This window comes from Scyliorhinus torazame, chromosome 16 (assembly GCF_047496885.1).
Source record: "Scyliorhinus torazame isolate Kashiwa2021f chromosome 16, sScyTor2.1, whole genome shotgun sequence".
NCBI lineage: Eukaryota > Metazoa > Chordata > Chondrichthyes > Carcharhiniformes > Scyliorhinidae > Scyliorhinus > Scyliorhinus torazame.
Genome location: NC_092722.1, coordinates 198,569,051 through 198,584,450, shown reverse-complemented (window position 1 = coordinate 198,584,450; position 15,400 = coordinate 198,569,051). Strand labels below are relative to the sequence as shown.

General features: G+C 50.3%; 1 protein-coding gene across 1 annotated transcript in view; it reads right to left on the bottom strand.

The window, feature by feature from the left end:
- slka (STE20-like kinase a) overlaps window positions 1–15,400 on the bottom strand; it is a 193,031-nt gene that overhangs the window by 79,040 nt on the left and 98,591 nt on the right. Inside the window, 3 exon segments of the mRNA XM_072479761.1 lie at window positions 851–981; window positions 6,765–7,952; window positions 10,601–10,732. Coding sequence (XP_072335862.1) covers window positions 851–981; window positions 6,765–7,952; window positions 10,601–10,732 — 1,451 coding nt within the window.

Genomic DNA, 15,400 nt, shown 5'->3' with positions numbered 1-15,400 from the left:
TCTGTACTCCACTAATGCCTATATTGATTTGCTTCCCTTGTAGTTATTAAAAGCCTCTGTCTTCCTTCTCATTGTATCCTGAATATTTCTGGTCATCCATGGTTCTCTGGGCTCTGTTACTTCTTCCTAAGTTTAAATATTTTAATAACCTTTCATGTTTCATTGAATTCTAAATACATTAGCTGTAGGTTGAAATATTTCAGTCCGAGTTTAATATCCATTATAAACTTTAAGTTAAAAATAAGTCACAACAATTCAAATTAATTCACTAAACATACAATTAAATCTGAGAGCAGTGAAAAGGTGCTTTTTAAGACACATGTCTTTCCTTAATTTATGAAGTAAATGTCTGTAAGGAGGGAAATAAATTATTAATCCGCATAAATCTGTAAAGTCAGATTACACAAGATACAATGTCCTAAAATTAGTAGGAAAGGCTTGCCTAAAGGAACTAGTGTGAATCACTGAGCTACGAAAATACCAAGAATTGAAGTATTGCTGACAAGTGTAATTTGATGTTACACACTCACTGAGGGATAATCTCGAACCAAAATTAGAAATTCATCGAAAAGTCATTTGATCCAAAATGAAATTCAACATCTTAACAACTGATATTACAATTTCACGGGGCCGAGGTCCCGGGTTCGATCCCGGCCCCGGGTCACTGCCCGTGTGGAGTTTGCACATTCTCCCCGTGTCTGCGTGGGTCTCACCCCCACACCCAAAACAAGTAGGTGGATTGACACGGTAAATTGCCTCGTAATTGGGAAAAAGAAATTGGGTATTAAATTTTTTTTAAAAGACATTACAATTAACGATAAAGAAAAGTAATCAGCAATCAGACTCTTACCTGAGGTATCTCATTTCTTCATTGTTTTTGTCATTATCCGTAACAATTTTTGATGTTGTCACTTTTACCTCCACACCATCCACCATAAACTTCCGAGTTTTCTTCAATGTTTTTTTCTGTTGCCTCAATTCCTGATAAGTTACCATAACAAGAAACAAATGAGCAAAAAACACAAACCACCCGCTACATCAGAGCCCCTGCCGCCCGTCTGCTGCGCTGGTCCCACGCTGCCAGTCCACCGGTCCCTGCACCGTTCATCTGCTACATTGACCCCCATGCCACCTGCTCGCTGCGCTGGTCCCCACGCTGCCCACCCCCTGCACCAGTCCCCTCTCCTCCCGCCCCCCTGTACCAGTCTCCTCTCCTCCCGCCCCTGCACCGGTCCCCTCTCCTCCCGCCCCCTGCACCAGTCCCCTCTCCTCCCGCCCCTGCACCAGTCCCCTCTCCTCCCGCCCCCTGCACCGGTCCCCTCTCCTCCCGCCCCCTGCACCAGTCCCCTCTCCTCCCGCCCCCCTGCACCAGTCTCCTCTCCTCCCGCCCCTGCACCAGTCCCCTCTCCTCCCGCCCCCTGCACCAGTCCCCTCTCCTCCCGCCCCCTGCACCAGTCCCCTCTCCTCCCGCCCCTGCACCGGTCCCCCCTCCGCCCGCCCCCTGCACTGGTCCCCTCTCTGCCCGCCCCAGCACCGGTCCCCCCTCCGCCCGCCCCCTGCACTGGTCCCCTCTCTGCCCGCCCCAGCACCAGTCCCCTCTCCGCCCGCCCCAGCACCAGTCCCCTCTCCGCCCGCCCCTGCACCAGTCCCCTCTCCACCCGCCCCCTGCACCGATCCCCTCTCTGCCCGCCCCCTGCACCAGTCCCCCCTCCGCCCACCCCTGCGCCGATCCCCTCTCTGCCCGCCCCCTGCACCAGTCCCCTCTCTGCCCGCCCCTGAACCAGGCCCCTCTCCGCCCGCCCCTGCACCAGTCCCCCCTCCTCCCGCCCCTGCGCCGATCCCCTCTCTGCCCGCCCCCTGCACCAGTCCCCCTTCTGCCCGCCCCCTGCACCAGTCCCCTCTCCTCCCGCCCCTGCACCAGTCCCCCCTCCGCCCGCCCCTGCACCGGTCCCCTCTCTGCCCGCCCCCTGTGCCGATCCCCTCTCCGCCCGCCCCTGCACCAGTCCCCTCTCCTCCCGCCCCCTGCACCAGTCTCCTCTCCACCCGCTCCTGCACCGGTCCCCTCTCCGTCCGCCTCTGCGCCAGTCCTCGCTCCGCCCGCCCCTGCACCGGTCCCCTCTCCGCCCGCCTCTGCGCCAGTCCTCTCTCCGCCCGCCCCTGCGCCGGTCCCCTCTCCACCCGCTCCTGCACCGGTCCCCTCTCCGCCCGCCTCTGCGCCAGTCCTCTCTCCGCCCGCCCCTGCGCCAGTCCCCTCTCCGCCCGCCCCTGCACCGGTACCCATCTCCACCCGCCCCTGCGCCAGTCCCCTCTCTGCCCGCCCCCTGCGCCGATCCCCTCTCCTCCCGCCCCCTGCACCGATCCCCTCTCCGCCCGCCCCCTGCACCAGTCCCCTCGCCGCCCGCCCCTGCACCGGTCCCCTCTCCTCCAGCCCCTGCACCGGTCCCCATACCACCCGCCCACTGCGCTACCCGCCCCACCCCTCCCATCGCCCGCCCCATTAGCAATTAGGAATTAGCAATACATTGATTTGCTTGTAGGATGGGTTACTTAGTTTCTTAGAACAGCTAGTTCCGGAGCCAATCAGAGGGCAGGCTACAGTATACCTGGTATTGTGCAATAAAATGGGATTGATTATAATCTCTCACAACTATGTAGCAAACAGTTAAGGGAAAAATTTCAGAATGCAAACTAGATGAATTCCAAAAAGTTAGGAAAACTCCAGGGGGCGGACCCACCATCCGGGGTAACTAGAAAAGTTAAAGAAAGTATCAAACTGAAAGAAAAAGCACATAGTTGTACAAAGGGCGGCAGGTCAGAAGATTGGACAGAATAGGAAGAACAGCAGTGGATGACTAAAAGGAGGGAAAAATTAGAATAGCAGAGATATACAAAAACAGATAGTAAGAGTTTTTATAAATATTTTAAAAAGAAAAACTGTGTGTGTGGAGTTTACACGTTCTCCCCGTGTCTTCGTGGGTTTCCTCCGGATGCTCCGGTTTCCTCCCACAGCCCAAAGATGTACAGGTTAGATGGTAAATTGCTACGCTGCCCCTTAGTTAGGTGAGGTTATGGAGTTACAGGGATTGGGCCTAGGTGGGGTGCTCTTTAAGAGGGTTGTTGCAGACTCGATGGGTCGAATGGCCTCCTTCTGCACTGTAGGGATTCTATGATTCTATGAAGAGTTAACAAAGTGAGCCTTGGTGATTTAGAAAGTGAGTCTGGAAAATTGATGATGGAAAACAAGGAACTGACAGATGAATTTTACAGGTCTTTTGCATCGGCCTTCGCTATAGGGAATACAAGTAACATCCCCGAAGCAGCTATGAATCAGTAAATGGGAGGGGAGGGAGGAACTCAAAATTACAATCATCAGAGAAGTGGCACGGAGTGAATTGTTGGAGTCGCAAGCTGACCCAGGTCCTGCATCCAAGTTCTAGAAGTGGCTCATGAGAAAGTTGGGACATTGGTTTTAATTTTCTGAAACTCCCGAGATTTGCAGATGCTTCCATTAGTTTGGAGGATATCAAATGTCTCCATTATCAAAAGGTGAGGGAGGCAGAAAACAGAAAGCTGCAGGTCAGTTAGCTTAACATCTGTCATAGAGAGAATGTTAGATGCAGAAGCTAAATAACAGGACATTTGGGTAAGTTGAAGGTTATCAGGCAGAGTCAACGTGGTTTTGTGAAAGGGAAATGATGTTTAACCAACTTACTGGAGTTCTTTGAGGAAGTGAATTGTACTGTGGATAAAGATGAACTGATGAATATATTGTACTTTCCAGAAAGCATTTGATAAAGTGCCCACTCAAAGGTTATTGCGGAAAATAAAAGCTCATGGTATAGGGTGCAACATAATGACATGGACAGAATATTAGCTGGCGAACAAGAAACAGAGAGTAGGTATATATTGGTCTTTTTCAGGTTGGCAAGATGCAATAAGTGATGTGCCACAGTATCAGTGCTGGGACCTCAACTGCTTACAATTTATATGAATGAACTCTACGAAGGGATGGATGGGATGGTTGCAAAATTTGCTGATGAGACAAAAATAGGCAGGAGCGCAAGTTGTGAAAAGGATGTCGGGAAGTTACAAAAAGAAATAGATAGGTTAAAATGGGAAAGATCTGGCAAGTGGAGTATAATGTAGAAAAATGTGAAATTGTCCATTTTGGCAGGAAGAATATAAAGAATCTTATTATCGAAATTGTGAAATATTGCAGAACTCTGAGATGCAGAGAGATCTGTTTGTCTTAATGCACGAAACACAAAAGGCTAATATGCAGGTGCAGCAAGTATTTAGGAGAGCTAATAGATTGTTAACATTTATTGCGAGGGAAATTTAATATAAAAGTTGTGAGGTTATTCTGTCATATAAGTGAGACCACATCTGGAGTACCGTGTACATTACTGGTCTTCTTATTTAAGATGTGGAGATGCCGGCGTTGGACTGGGGTGAGCACAGTAAGAAGTCTTACAACACCAGGTTAAAGTCCAACAGGTTTGTTTCGATGTCACTAGCTTTCGGAGCGCTGCTCCTTCCTCAGGTGAATGAAGAGCTATGTTCCAGAAACATATATATAGACAGATTCAAAGATGCCAGACAATGCTTGGAATGCGAGCATTAGCAAGTGATTAAATCTTTACAGATCCAGAGATGGGGTAACCCCAGGTTAAAGAGGTGTGAATTGTGTAAAGCCAGGACAGTTGGTAGGATTTCGCAGGCCAGATGGTGGGGGATGAATGTAATGCGACATGAATCCCAGGTCCCGGTAGAGGCCGCACTCATGTGTGCGGAACTTGGCTATAAGCTTCTGCTCGGCGATTCTGCGTTGTCGCGGGTCCTTAAGGCCACCTTGGAGAACGCTTACCCGGAGATCAGAGGCTGAATGCCCTTGACTGCTGAAGTGTTCCCCGACTGGAAGGGAACATTCCTGCCTGGTGATTGTCGCACAATGTCCGTTCATTCGTTGTCGCAGCGTGTTCCAGGCAAATCTCTGTAAAGATTTAATCACCTGCTAATGCTCGCATTCCAAGCATTGTCTGGCATCTTTGAATCTGTCTATATATATGTTTCTGGAACATAGCTCTTCATTCACCTGAGGAAGGAGCAGCGCTCCGAAAGCTAGTGACATCGAAACAAACCTGTTGGACTTTAACCTGGTGTTGTAAGACTTCGTACTTCTTATTTAAGGAAGGATGTAAATGCATTGGGAGCAGTTGAGTGAAGGTGGGGTTACTGGGTTATGGGGGTAGGGTGGAGGCGTAGGATGCTCTTTCCAAGGGCCAGTGCAGACTTGATGGGCCGAATGGCCTCCTTCTGCACTTTAAATTCTATGATCATCTAATTAAATAATCTTGATCCCAATAGCAACTTGCATTTAATGTAGGGAAGAAATCCAAGGTGCTTTTTTACCCACCCTCAAGAGATGTTATAAAAGGCAACTTGCTGAATGACGTCACGCCTCACATCTTCCCATGCAAAGTCTGTTTGCATCATCAGGTTTCACCTGGTTATCAGAGTGAGAGCCTGGTGGAGGTCTGGCCCTCAATGCTGGCTTGCTCCTGACAATCAGTCGCAGAGTGACAAAAGGCACAGGTACCCAACATCACACATTCGACAAATAAACATGTTCCTGAGATTTAGGATTGGGGTGGAGTCAGGGCCAGGCGGATGGCTCATGTGGAAAATAACAAAACAAATTGTGTGATGGGCTGAACGGCTTGTGTCTAAGTAAACGGAGCAAGGATTCAATGTTCAGATATCAAAACAGAAAATATTGGAGGTCTGGGATCAGGATAGGTCACCAACCTGAAGCATTTATCTCTGTTTCTCTCTTCACAGATGCTGCCTGACTTGCTGAGTATTCCCAGGGTTCAATCTTTTTATTTCAGATTTTCAGCATCAGCAGTACTATGTTTTCATCATGGAATCAATCTACAGGGCAGGAGGCCATTCGGTCTATCGAGTCTGCACCGGCCCTTGGAACGAGCTCCCTACTTAAGTCCACACCTCCACCCTATCACCGTAACCCAGTGCCCCCACCTAACCTTTGGTCACTAAGAGCAATTTATCACGGCCAATCCACCTAACCTGCACGTCTTCTGACTGTGAGGGGAAACCGGAGCACCCGGAGGAAACCCACGCAGACACGGGGAGAACGTGCAGACTCCGCACAGACAGTGACCCAAGCTGGGAATCGAACCTGGGACCCTGGAGCTGTGAAGCAACAGTGCTAACCACTGTGCTATCGTGCCTATGTTTTGATCCCTTGTTAGTGGAGATGGAATCCAAATCATAGAGGATGTAGGGTTCACTAATAGCAACAATTGGTGACATATAATCAGAGCAGCTCACAGCCCAGAACTGTAAACACCCACATTTATTGCAATCAGAGTTAAGGCCCTGGATCAGAATGTTGTGGATTGTAGCCCCAGGTTAGGACGGGAGTGAGGAACCCCTGGTGATATTCCAATGCAATACTAATTTTGATATTTGTGGTTTGGGTGAGAATTCAGATTGACATCTCATTTTCTCATTCAGCTAAATGTTAAAACTGTGAAAGGAAAATGGTGGGATTGATATTCTGAAAACATGAGAACAAATGGCTGAAGAGCCTAATTCAACCCAATCAACCAAACATTCCAACAAAGGCCAATCATCACTTTGTCAAAAATAACGCGTGATGGTCAGTCAGTGGCAGTCTTCTCTTCAAACTAAACATTATTTGAAAAAGCTAGTTCTGCTTTTGGACTGGAGTCTGTTACCTGGAGTGATATGGATCCGGTGTCCTTGTTACGGGACAGGAAGCTGGAAATGGACAGGCTCAAGTCGATGCTGTTGTTATCGGCCATTGACCCGCTCCCAGAATCCGCATCTCGCTCTTTCTCTTTACCAATGCTCTTGGGTTGAGCAGCTGGATCCACATTTTCCTTCATCTCCTCTGTGATGACACTAATTTCAGGAATCATCTCTAGCTTTATGTCCTCTAGACTCCCACTTTTGGCTTGCTTCACTTTGCAAGGCATGGCCCCCTGTGTGTCAGGTAACTCTCCATTCAGTATTACCCCTGCTGGGGAAGGGTTCGTTGCAGATCGAGTCTTGGCTTCTGTCTCTGAAGTGTGTCCTACATTTACACCACTCTCACTTACAATGTCTACCTCAGGACCTCCTGCCGCTTCCATCGATTGTGTAGCGGAGTGCACTTTGAGGCCATCAGCCAGTTGCTCCTGCTTTGTTTTTTCATTGGGAAGTGCTGGTGTGGTTACCGTTGGTTCTGCCATCTCCTGTTCTCTTTCCCCAGCAGTCACGTCCAGCGCTGCTTCAGTTACATCCTCTTTCGGTTGCAAACTGATCTCTGTTATGGTGGAAGCTTCATCCTCCACTTTCACTGGCTCAGTCACTGCCAAGGCCTCTGTCCGTTCAGTGTTGACTGCTGTGTTCCCTCTCTCAGCCTCTGGATGCTTCTCCCTCTCAGCCTTTCCTTCCTTTGGCTCTGTGACTGCCACTTGTTCTTCCTCACCAGTTGTATTTTCTTTCCCCTCTTCAGGTTCTCTAATATCTTTGTGTACCTCACCTTCCTTCGGATGTTCCTCAGGTCTTTCCTCAGCTCCTGGGGTTTCTACAGTCGACCCCTCTGTCTCAGATTTCTCTTCAGGTGCCGGGGGTTTCCCAGTCTCAACATTCAGGTCCTCGCTATCTCCTGGCATCTCTTCATTACTGATGTCGGAAACATTGTTCTCCATCAACCTGTCATTTTCCGGCTTCTCTCCTTCGCTGGTGCCAATCCCCTCATCTGACAGCTTGTCACTGACCCTGTCCGTGTTTTCCTCAACTGGCTCGGTCTCGGTTTTCTCAGAAACAGATTCAAGGGTTGACGGAGATTGGGAGAGTTTCTCGTCTTCGGAGCTGGCTGTGCTGATATCTGATGGGGCACGTTTATGTCCTGGCAAAACCTGGAGGAAAACAACAATAAATTCTTTTGCTGCTTATATAGTTATACAGGTGCAGTTAATTTATTTTACAGCTCTATTCAGAGCTAGTACTGTGCATGGAACAAAGATATTCCAACACCGAGTCCACACCAGAGCAGAAAGACAGACATAGGACTGCCATTTATAAACGGGAAGTCTGTACTAGCTGAGGTGCACTAGCTGAGTAGCTGCAAAGAGAAACATTAATGAGAGCCAGGTGCCCACCATCTTAACTAGAAGATGGTGTTAGTCGAAACACAAGTGGAGAAAGATGGCCCTTGTGTGTAAGTGGAGTTACTAAATACATAGAAAAATACACAGAAAACAGAAGCAGCCTTTCGAGCCTGCTCCGTCATTCATCATGATCGCGGCTGATCATCAAGTTCAATACCCTGATCCGCCTACCCCCCCTCCCCATATCCCTTTAGCCCCCAGAGCTGTATCTAATTCCTTCTTGAAATTACACAACATTATGGCCTCAACTACTTTCAGTGGTGGTGAATTCCAAATTCACTGCTCTCTGGGTGAAGACATTTCTCCTCATCTCAGTCCTAAAAGGTTCACCCCTTATCCTCAAACTATGACCCCTAATTCTGGAATTTTATGAGTTTCTATGAGATCCCCTCTCACTCTTCTGAAAGCCAATGAATATAATCCTAACTGAATTAGTCTCTCCTCATATGACAGTCCCGCCATCCCCGGAATCTGTCTGGTAAACCTTCACTGCAAACCGTCCATAGCAAGAACATCCTTACTCAGATAAGGACACCAAAACGGCACACAATACTCCAGGTGTGGCCTCACCAATGCCCAACACAATTGCAGTAAAACATCCCTATTCCTATACTCAAATCCTCGCGCTATGAAGGCCAATATGCCTTCTCTACTGCCTGCTGGACCTGCACACTTACTTAGTGATACTTAATTAGTGAAGGAATGAAGCACATTCTCCCAGAACAAACCCATGGGGCTGGTTTAGCACAGTGGGCTAAACAGCTGGCTTGTAATGCAGAACAAGGCAGCAGCGTGGGTTTAATTCCCGTACCGGCCTCCCCGAACAGGCGCCGGAATGTGGCGACTAGGGTCTTTTCACAGTAACTTCATTGAAGCCTACTTGTGACAATAAGCGATTATTATTATCCCTTTCCCATGATAAAAAGTGCTGAGGAAGGTCACTTAGATCATCCAGCTCTCTCTATTGTAAAATAATGTACTGTACCCTCTTTTTACATTCATTCAATAAATCTGGCTGATACTGGTAAGGCCAGCATTTATTATCCATCCTTAACTCCCCTGGATAAGGTAGTAGTGAGCCTCTTCCCTTGGGCTTCTGCAGTGCACAGTGAATTTCAGCAGAAATTCTGGGATTTTGAGGTGACGACAGTGAAGGGTTGGCCATATATTTCCAAGTCAGGATGGTGTGTTGCAGGGAGGGGAACTTACAGGTGGTGGTGTTCCCAGGCATGTGCTGTTCTTGCTGGTAGAGGTTGCGGGTTTGGAAGGTGCTATTAAAGTAGGCTTGCCAAGTTGCTGCAGTGCATCTTGTAGATGGTACACACGGTGTGTCAGTGGTGGAGGGGGTGAATATTTAAGGTGGTGGGTGCGATGCCAATAGTGTGAGCTGTTTTATTTTGATGGCGACAAGCTTCCTGATTGTTGTTGGAGCTGCACTCTCTTCTTTGAAGATGATCCATTGTTCAGCTCCCATTTTTCCTACCAACCTCTGGCCCCAATAAATCGGCCCAGATCTAAATCTACCCCATCGAAGTTGGCTTTTCCCCAGTTAACACTTGTTGTTCTCCTTTTCCGTTGCTTCATGATACAATGATCACTGTCTCCTAAATGTTCTCCCACTGACACACTTGGCCCACCTCATTCCCAGAACCCGGCCCAGCAGTGCCGTCTTTCTCAAGCGACTGGACACATACTGCTGCCGAACATTCTCCTGAGCACACTCTCGCAACTCTTGTCACCCTCTGTCCTTTACATCACCACTGCCTGTCTGCATCTGGATAATTAAAGTTCCCATTATAACTATTCCATTATTTTTGCACCTCAATGGAGTTTGCTGCAGATTTGTTTCTCTACATCTTTCTCACCAGTTGGTGATCAATATATTACACCGAGCAACGTAATAGCACCTTTTCATCCCAGCACCTGCTGAACACATGGGATTACATTGAATACACAGCACGGAGACAGGCCATCCTGAGCTATTTATTCTCCACTCGAGCCTCCTTCCAACTTCCTTCATCTAAATCGATCATTGTATCCCTCTCCCTCATGTTTGCTGAACTTCCCCTTAAATGCAGCAACATTATTCACTGTGGTAGCGAGTTCCACTTTCTCGTCCTGTTTGGGGAAGACCTGTCTCCTGAAGTCCCTGCCGGTGACTTGATAATTACCCCCCAATGCACAGAGGCCTTTGTTTCATGATGACATTCAGGTCCTAACAAATCCGTGTTCTCTATCCGGTCAAGGTGCTTCACTTAATGATCTGGCGGGTGGTTGGGTTTGAGATCTGGCGAGATGGTGCACTTGAGTAATGGACATAAAGCTGTGAAGCAAGCAAGCTAACCACTGCCCTCCCGCCAAGGTTCAGATTACTGGTCATGATATCTGATACTCACTGCTGCGTTTTCAGGATCCTCTTCCTCTTCATCTTCCTTGCTCTCCTCAATCTCTTCTGTGACCTCTGCCTTTGCTTCTGCAATTAGCTCTCTCACTGGCTTACTGCTGTCAACATTCACCACAAACGGGTGCTGTAGAGAAAGAGGAGTAGATTTAGGAACAAATACTCAGACACGGTATTTCACAGACATCCAAAACCAGTAACCTCGAGAGGCAGGAGAAGGACAGCAGGTGCACTGGAACACAAACACCTATATGTTTCCTTCCATACCACACACCATCCTGACCGGTGAATTATATCACCATTCCTTCACTATTGATGTATACATCCAATGAATGCAAGAAGTCCCTCTCATGTCCTAGGCTAATATCCAAGGCCTGAATTGGGCAGCACGGTAGCACAAGTGGCTAGCACTGTGACTTCACAGCGCCAGGGTCCCAGGTTCGATTCGCCGCTGGGTCACTGTCTGTACGGAGTATGCACGTTCTCTCCGTGTCTGCGTGGGTTTCCTCCGGGTGCTCCGGTTTCCTCCCACAGTCCAAAGACGTGCAGGTTAGGTGGATTGGCCATGATAAATTACCCTTAGTGACCAATAAAAAAGGTTAGGAGGAGTTCTTGGGTTCCGGGATAGGGTGTTAATGGGTCGGTGCAGACTCGATGGGCCGAAAGGCCTCCTTCTGCACTGTATGTTCTATGTTGTTCTATGTCGTATGTTGCCACCAGGTCTCTGCTACTGAATCTTGAACTTCATGCATGACTGTGCTGCACCAGTCTACAGTAGAGCATCCATTGAGAAAATAAAGAGACGTTGAGGCTCAACGGCATTCTCAAGGGTTGCTACACCACTTAGATGAAGTCATTTTAAAAATGGTTGAAGTTAGGCTGTAGCAAGAGACTGTTTACTTTTACAGAGCATAAAGGAATACTCAAATCTGAATTGCACAGCAGCCGATGGTCAAGTCTCAGGCAGGGTCCTTCCTCGGATTTGTATCCCAGCTGGAATGTTGATTTGTCTCTTCAAATGTCCATAGAATCACAGCATTGTTATGGTGCAGGAGGCCGCCATGTGGCCCATCCTGTCTGTACCTGCTCTCCAAAGGAGCATCATGACCGAGTGCCATCCCCGTACCCCTCACATTGTTTCTGTACAATTATTAAAGCCTTTTTGAATGCCTCACTGGAATCTGCCTCCACCACACTTCCAGGCCGCCCACTCGCTGGGTGAAAAGGGTTTTTCTCAATTCACATTTGCTTCTTTTGCAAATCACTTTAAATCTGTGCCCTCTCTTTCTTGATGGATCTGCTGTACAATTCGAGAACATTCCGTTCAATTTCTTTTAACTCTCAGGCTTTGTTGTCATCAGACAACAAAAAGACTGACCAATAAGCATTCATTCTGGATTGGTACTGAGAAAGGGTCAGTGGGAATGGAATGAAAACGGGTAATGCGGAATATAATCAATGGTTTCAGCAGCATCTAGGAATAGAACCAGAGTTAACATTTCATGTCTGATATCTTCCATTAGGGAGACGATGGTGCCGTGGTGATGTCATTGGACCAGAGGTCCGGGTTAATGCTCCGGAGACATGGGTTCAAATCCCACCACGGGAGCTGGTGGAATCTGAATTCTGTTAATATATCTGGGACTTTAAATCAGTAAGGGTTAATGGGGAATGGAACAGACTTCAGATCAGCATGGGGCAAAGGTTAATGAAGTGGAACGGGTTCAGAATCATTTGACGTTGACATGAGGACTCTACACATTACATTGTTTGATGAAGACGGTACATTTTCTCAGCACCAATGGTTTAGAATAACAAAGCACATTGCAAGCCTCTTACCCCAATGCAAATACACACACACAGGCATCTGATAAACATGCTCGATACTCACAGATGCATGGGGTCTTAGGCGAATACAGCATAGTCTAATAGACATGAAGTTGCTATTTTTCTTATGATCTTCGTGGAAGGAAAGATAGACTCCACAAAGCTGCCCCTGCTTGTCCTTCAGCTGTTTCTCCCTGAATTCTCAATCTGCACACTCTCTGGCTGTTCAGATATAGAGAGCAGCTGTTGCGTTGCACAGAATGAGTGGCGCGTACACTGTGACAGGTCAATGAAGCTCTACATGCACTCAGAACAGAACAGAATTCCTAGACATTCCCTGTCGCTTCATTGGTAAAAATCCGATCCTGTCCACTCTGGAACTGAATCACAGAAATCAGGAAAGACAGACTCCATCCTTACACTGATCTCTAATGGGACATCAAATAAGCCTCAATACTGCTGAGTTGAGTGACTGGATAATTGGCCAGGATTCCCACACCTCATTATTATCTGGTGACAACTGCAAGAACTTGAGAATGTGCAGGTCGACTGAGATCCGCATCGGACTCCGGTGTGAGAACAGGATCGGACCCCGGTCCGAGCTGAGGACAGGATCGGACCCCGGTCCGAGCTGAGGACAGGATCGGACCCCGGTCCGAGCTGAGGACAGGATCGGACCCCGGTCCGAGCTGAGAACAGGGTCGGACCCAGGTCCGAGCTGAGAACAGGGTCGGACCCCGGTCCGAGCTGAGGACAGGATCGGACTCCGGTCCGGTGTGAGAACAGGATCGGACTCCGGTCCGGGCTGAGGACAGGATCGGACTCCGGTCCGAGCTGAGGACAGGATCGGATTCCGGTCCGAGCTGAGGACAGGATCGGACCCCGGTCCGAGCTGAGAACAGGATCGGACCCCGGTCCGAGCTGAGGACAGGATCGGACCCCGGTCCGAGCTGAGGACAGGATCGGACTCCGGTGTGAGAACAGGATCGGACCCCGGTCCGAGCTGAGGACAGGATCGGACTCTGGTCTGAGCAGAGGACAGGATCGAACTCTGGTCCGAGCTGAGGACAGGATCGGACTCCGGTCCGAGCTGAGGACAGGATCGGACCCCGGTCCGAGCTGAGGACAGGATCGGACTCCGGTCCGAGCTGAGGACAGGATCGGACCCCGGTCCGAGCTGAGGACAGGATCGGACCCCGGTCCGAGCTGAGGACAGGATCGGACCCCGGTCCGAGCTGAGGACAGGATCGGACTCCGGTGTGAGAACAGGGTCGGACCCCGGTCCGAGCTGAGGACAGGATCGGACCCCGGTCCGAGCTGAGGACAGGATCGGACCCCGGTCCGAGCTGAGAACAGGATCGGACTCCGGTCCGAGCTGAGGACAGGATCGGACCCCGGTCCGAGCTGAGGACAGGATCGGACCCCGGTCCGAGCTGAGGACAGGATCGGACTCCGGTGTGAGAACAGGGTCGGACCCCGGTCCGAGCTGAGGACAGGATCGGACTCCGGTGTGAGAACAGGGTCGGACCCCGGTCCGAGCTGAGGACAGGATCGGAGCCCGGTCCGAGCTGAGGACAGGATCGGACTCCGGTCCGAGCTGAGGACAGGATCGGACTCCGGTCCGAGCTGAGGACAGGATCGGACTCCGGTCCGAGCTGAGGACAGGATCGGACTCCGGTCCGAGCTGAGGACAGGATCGGACTCCGGTGTGAGGACAGGATCGGACCCCGGTCTGAGCTGAGGGCAGGATCGGACTCCGGTCCGAGCTGAGGACAGGATCGGACTCCGGTCCGAGCTGAGGACAGGATCGGACTCCGGTCCGAGCTGAGGACAGGATCGGACCCCGGTCCGAGCTGAGGACAGGATCGGACTCCGGTCCGAGCTGAGGACAGGATCGGACTCCGGTGTGAGAACAGGGTCGGACCCCGGTCCGAGCTGAGGACAGGATCGGATTCTGGTATGAGCTGAGGACAGGATTGGACCGCGGTCCGAGCTGAGGACAGGATCGGACTCCGGTCCGAGCTGAGGACAGGATCGGACTCCGGTCCGAATGGAGGACAGGTACGGACTCCGGTCCGAGCTGAGGACAGGATCGGACTCCGGTCCGAGCTGAGGACAGGATCGGACTCCGGTCCGAGCTGAGGACAGGATCGGACTCCGGTGTGAGAACAGGATCGGACCGCGGTCCGAGCTGAGGACAGGATCGGACCCCGGTCCGAGCTGAGGACAGGATCGGACCCCGGTCCGAGCTGAGGACAGGATCGGACTCCGGTGTGAGAACAGGATCGGACTCCGGTCCGAGCTGAGGACAGGATCGGACCCCGGTCCGAGCTGAGGACAGGATTGGACCGCGGTCCGAGCTGAGGACAGGATCGGATTCTGGTATGAGCTGAGGACAGGATCAGACTCTGGTCTCAGCTGGGCAGCACGGTAGCATTGTGGATGGCACAATTGCTTCACAGCTCCAGGGTCCCAGGTTCGATTCCGGCTTGGGTCACTGTCTGTGCGGAGTCTGCACATCCTCCCCGTGTGTGCGTGGGTTTCCTTGGGGTGCTCCGGTTTCCTCTCACAGTCCAAATATGTGCAGGTTAGGTGGATTGGCCATGATAAATTGCCCTTAGTGTCCAAAATTGCCCATAGTGTTGGGTGGGGTTACTGGGTTATGGGGATAGGGTGGAGGTGTGGACCTTGAGTAGGTTGCTCTTTCCAAGAGCCGGTGCAGACTCGATGGGCCGAATGACCTCCTTCTGCACTGTAAATTCTATGAAATCTATGAAATGACAGGATCGGACTCCGGTCCGAGCTGAAGACAGGATCGGACTCTGGTATGAGCAGAGGACAGGATCGGACTCCGGTCCAAGCTGAAGACAGGATCGGACTCTGGTATGAGCTGAGGACAGGATCGGAGCCCGGTCCGAGCTGAGGACAGGATCGGACTCCGGTCCGAGCTGAGAACAGGATCGGAGCC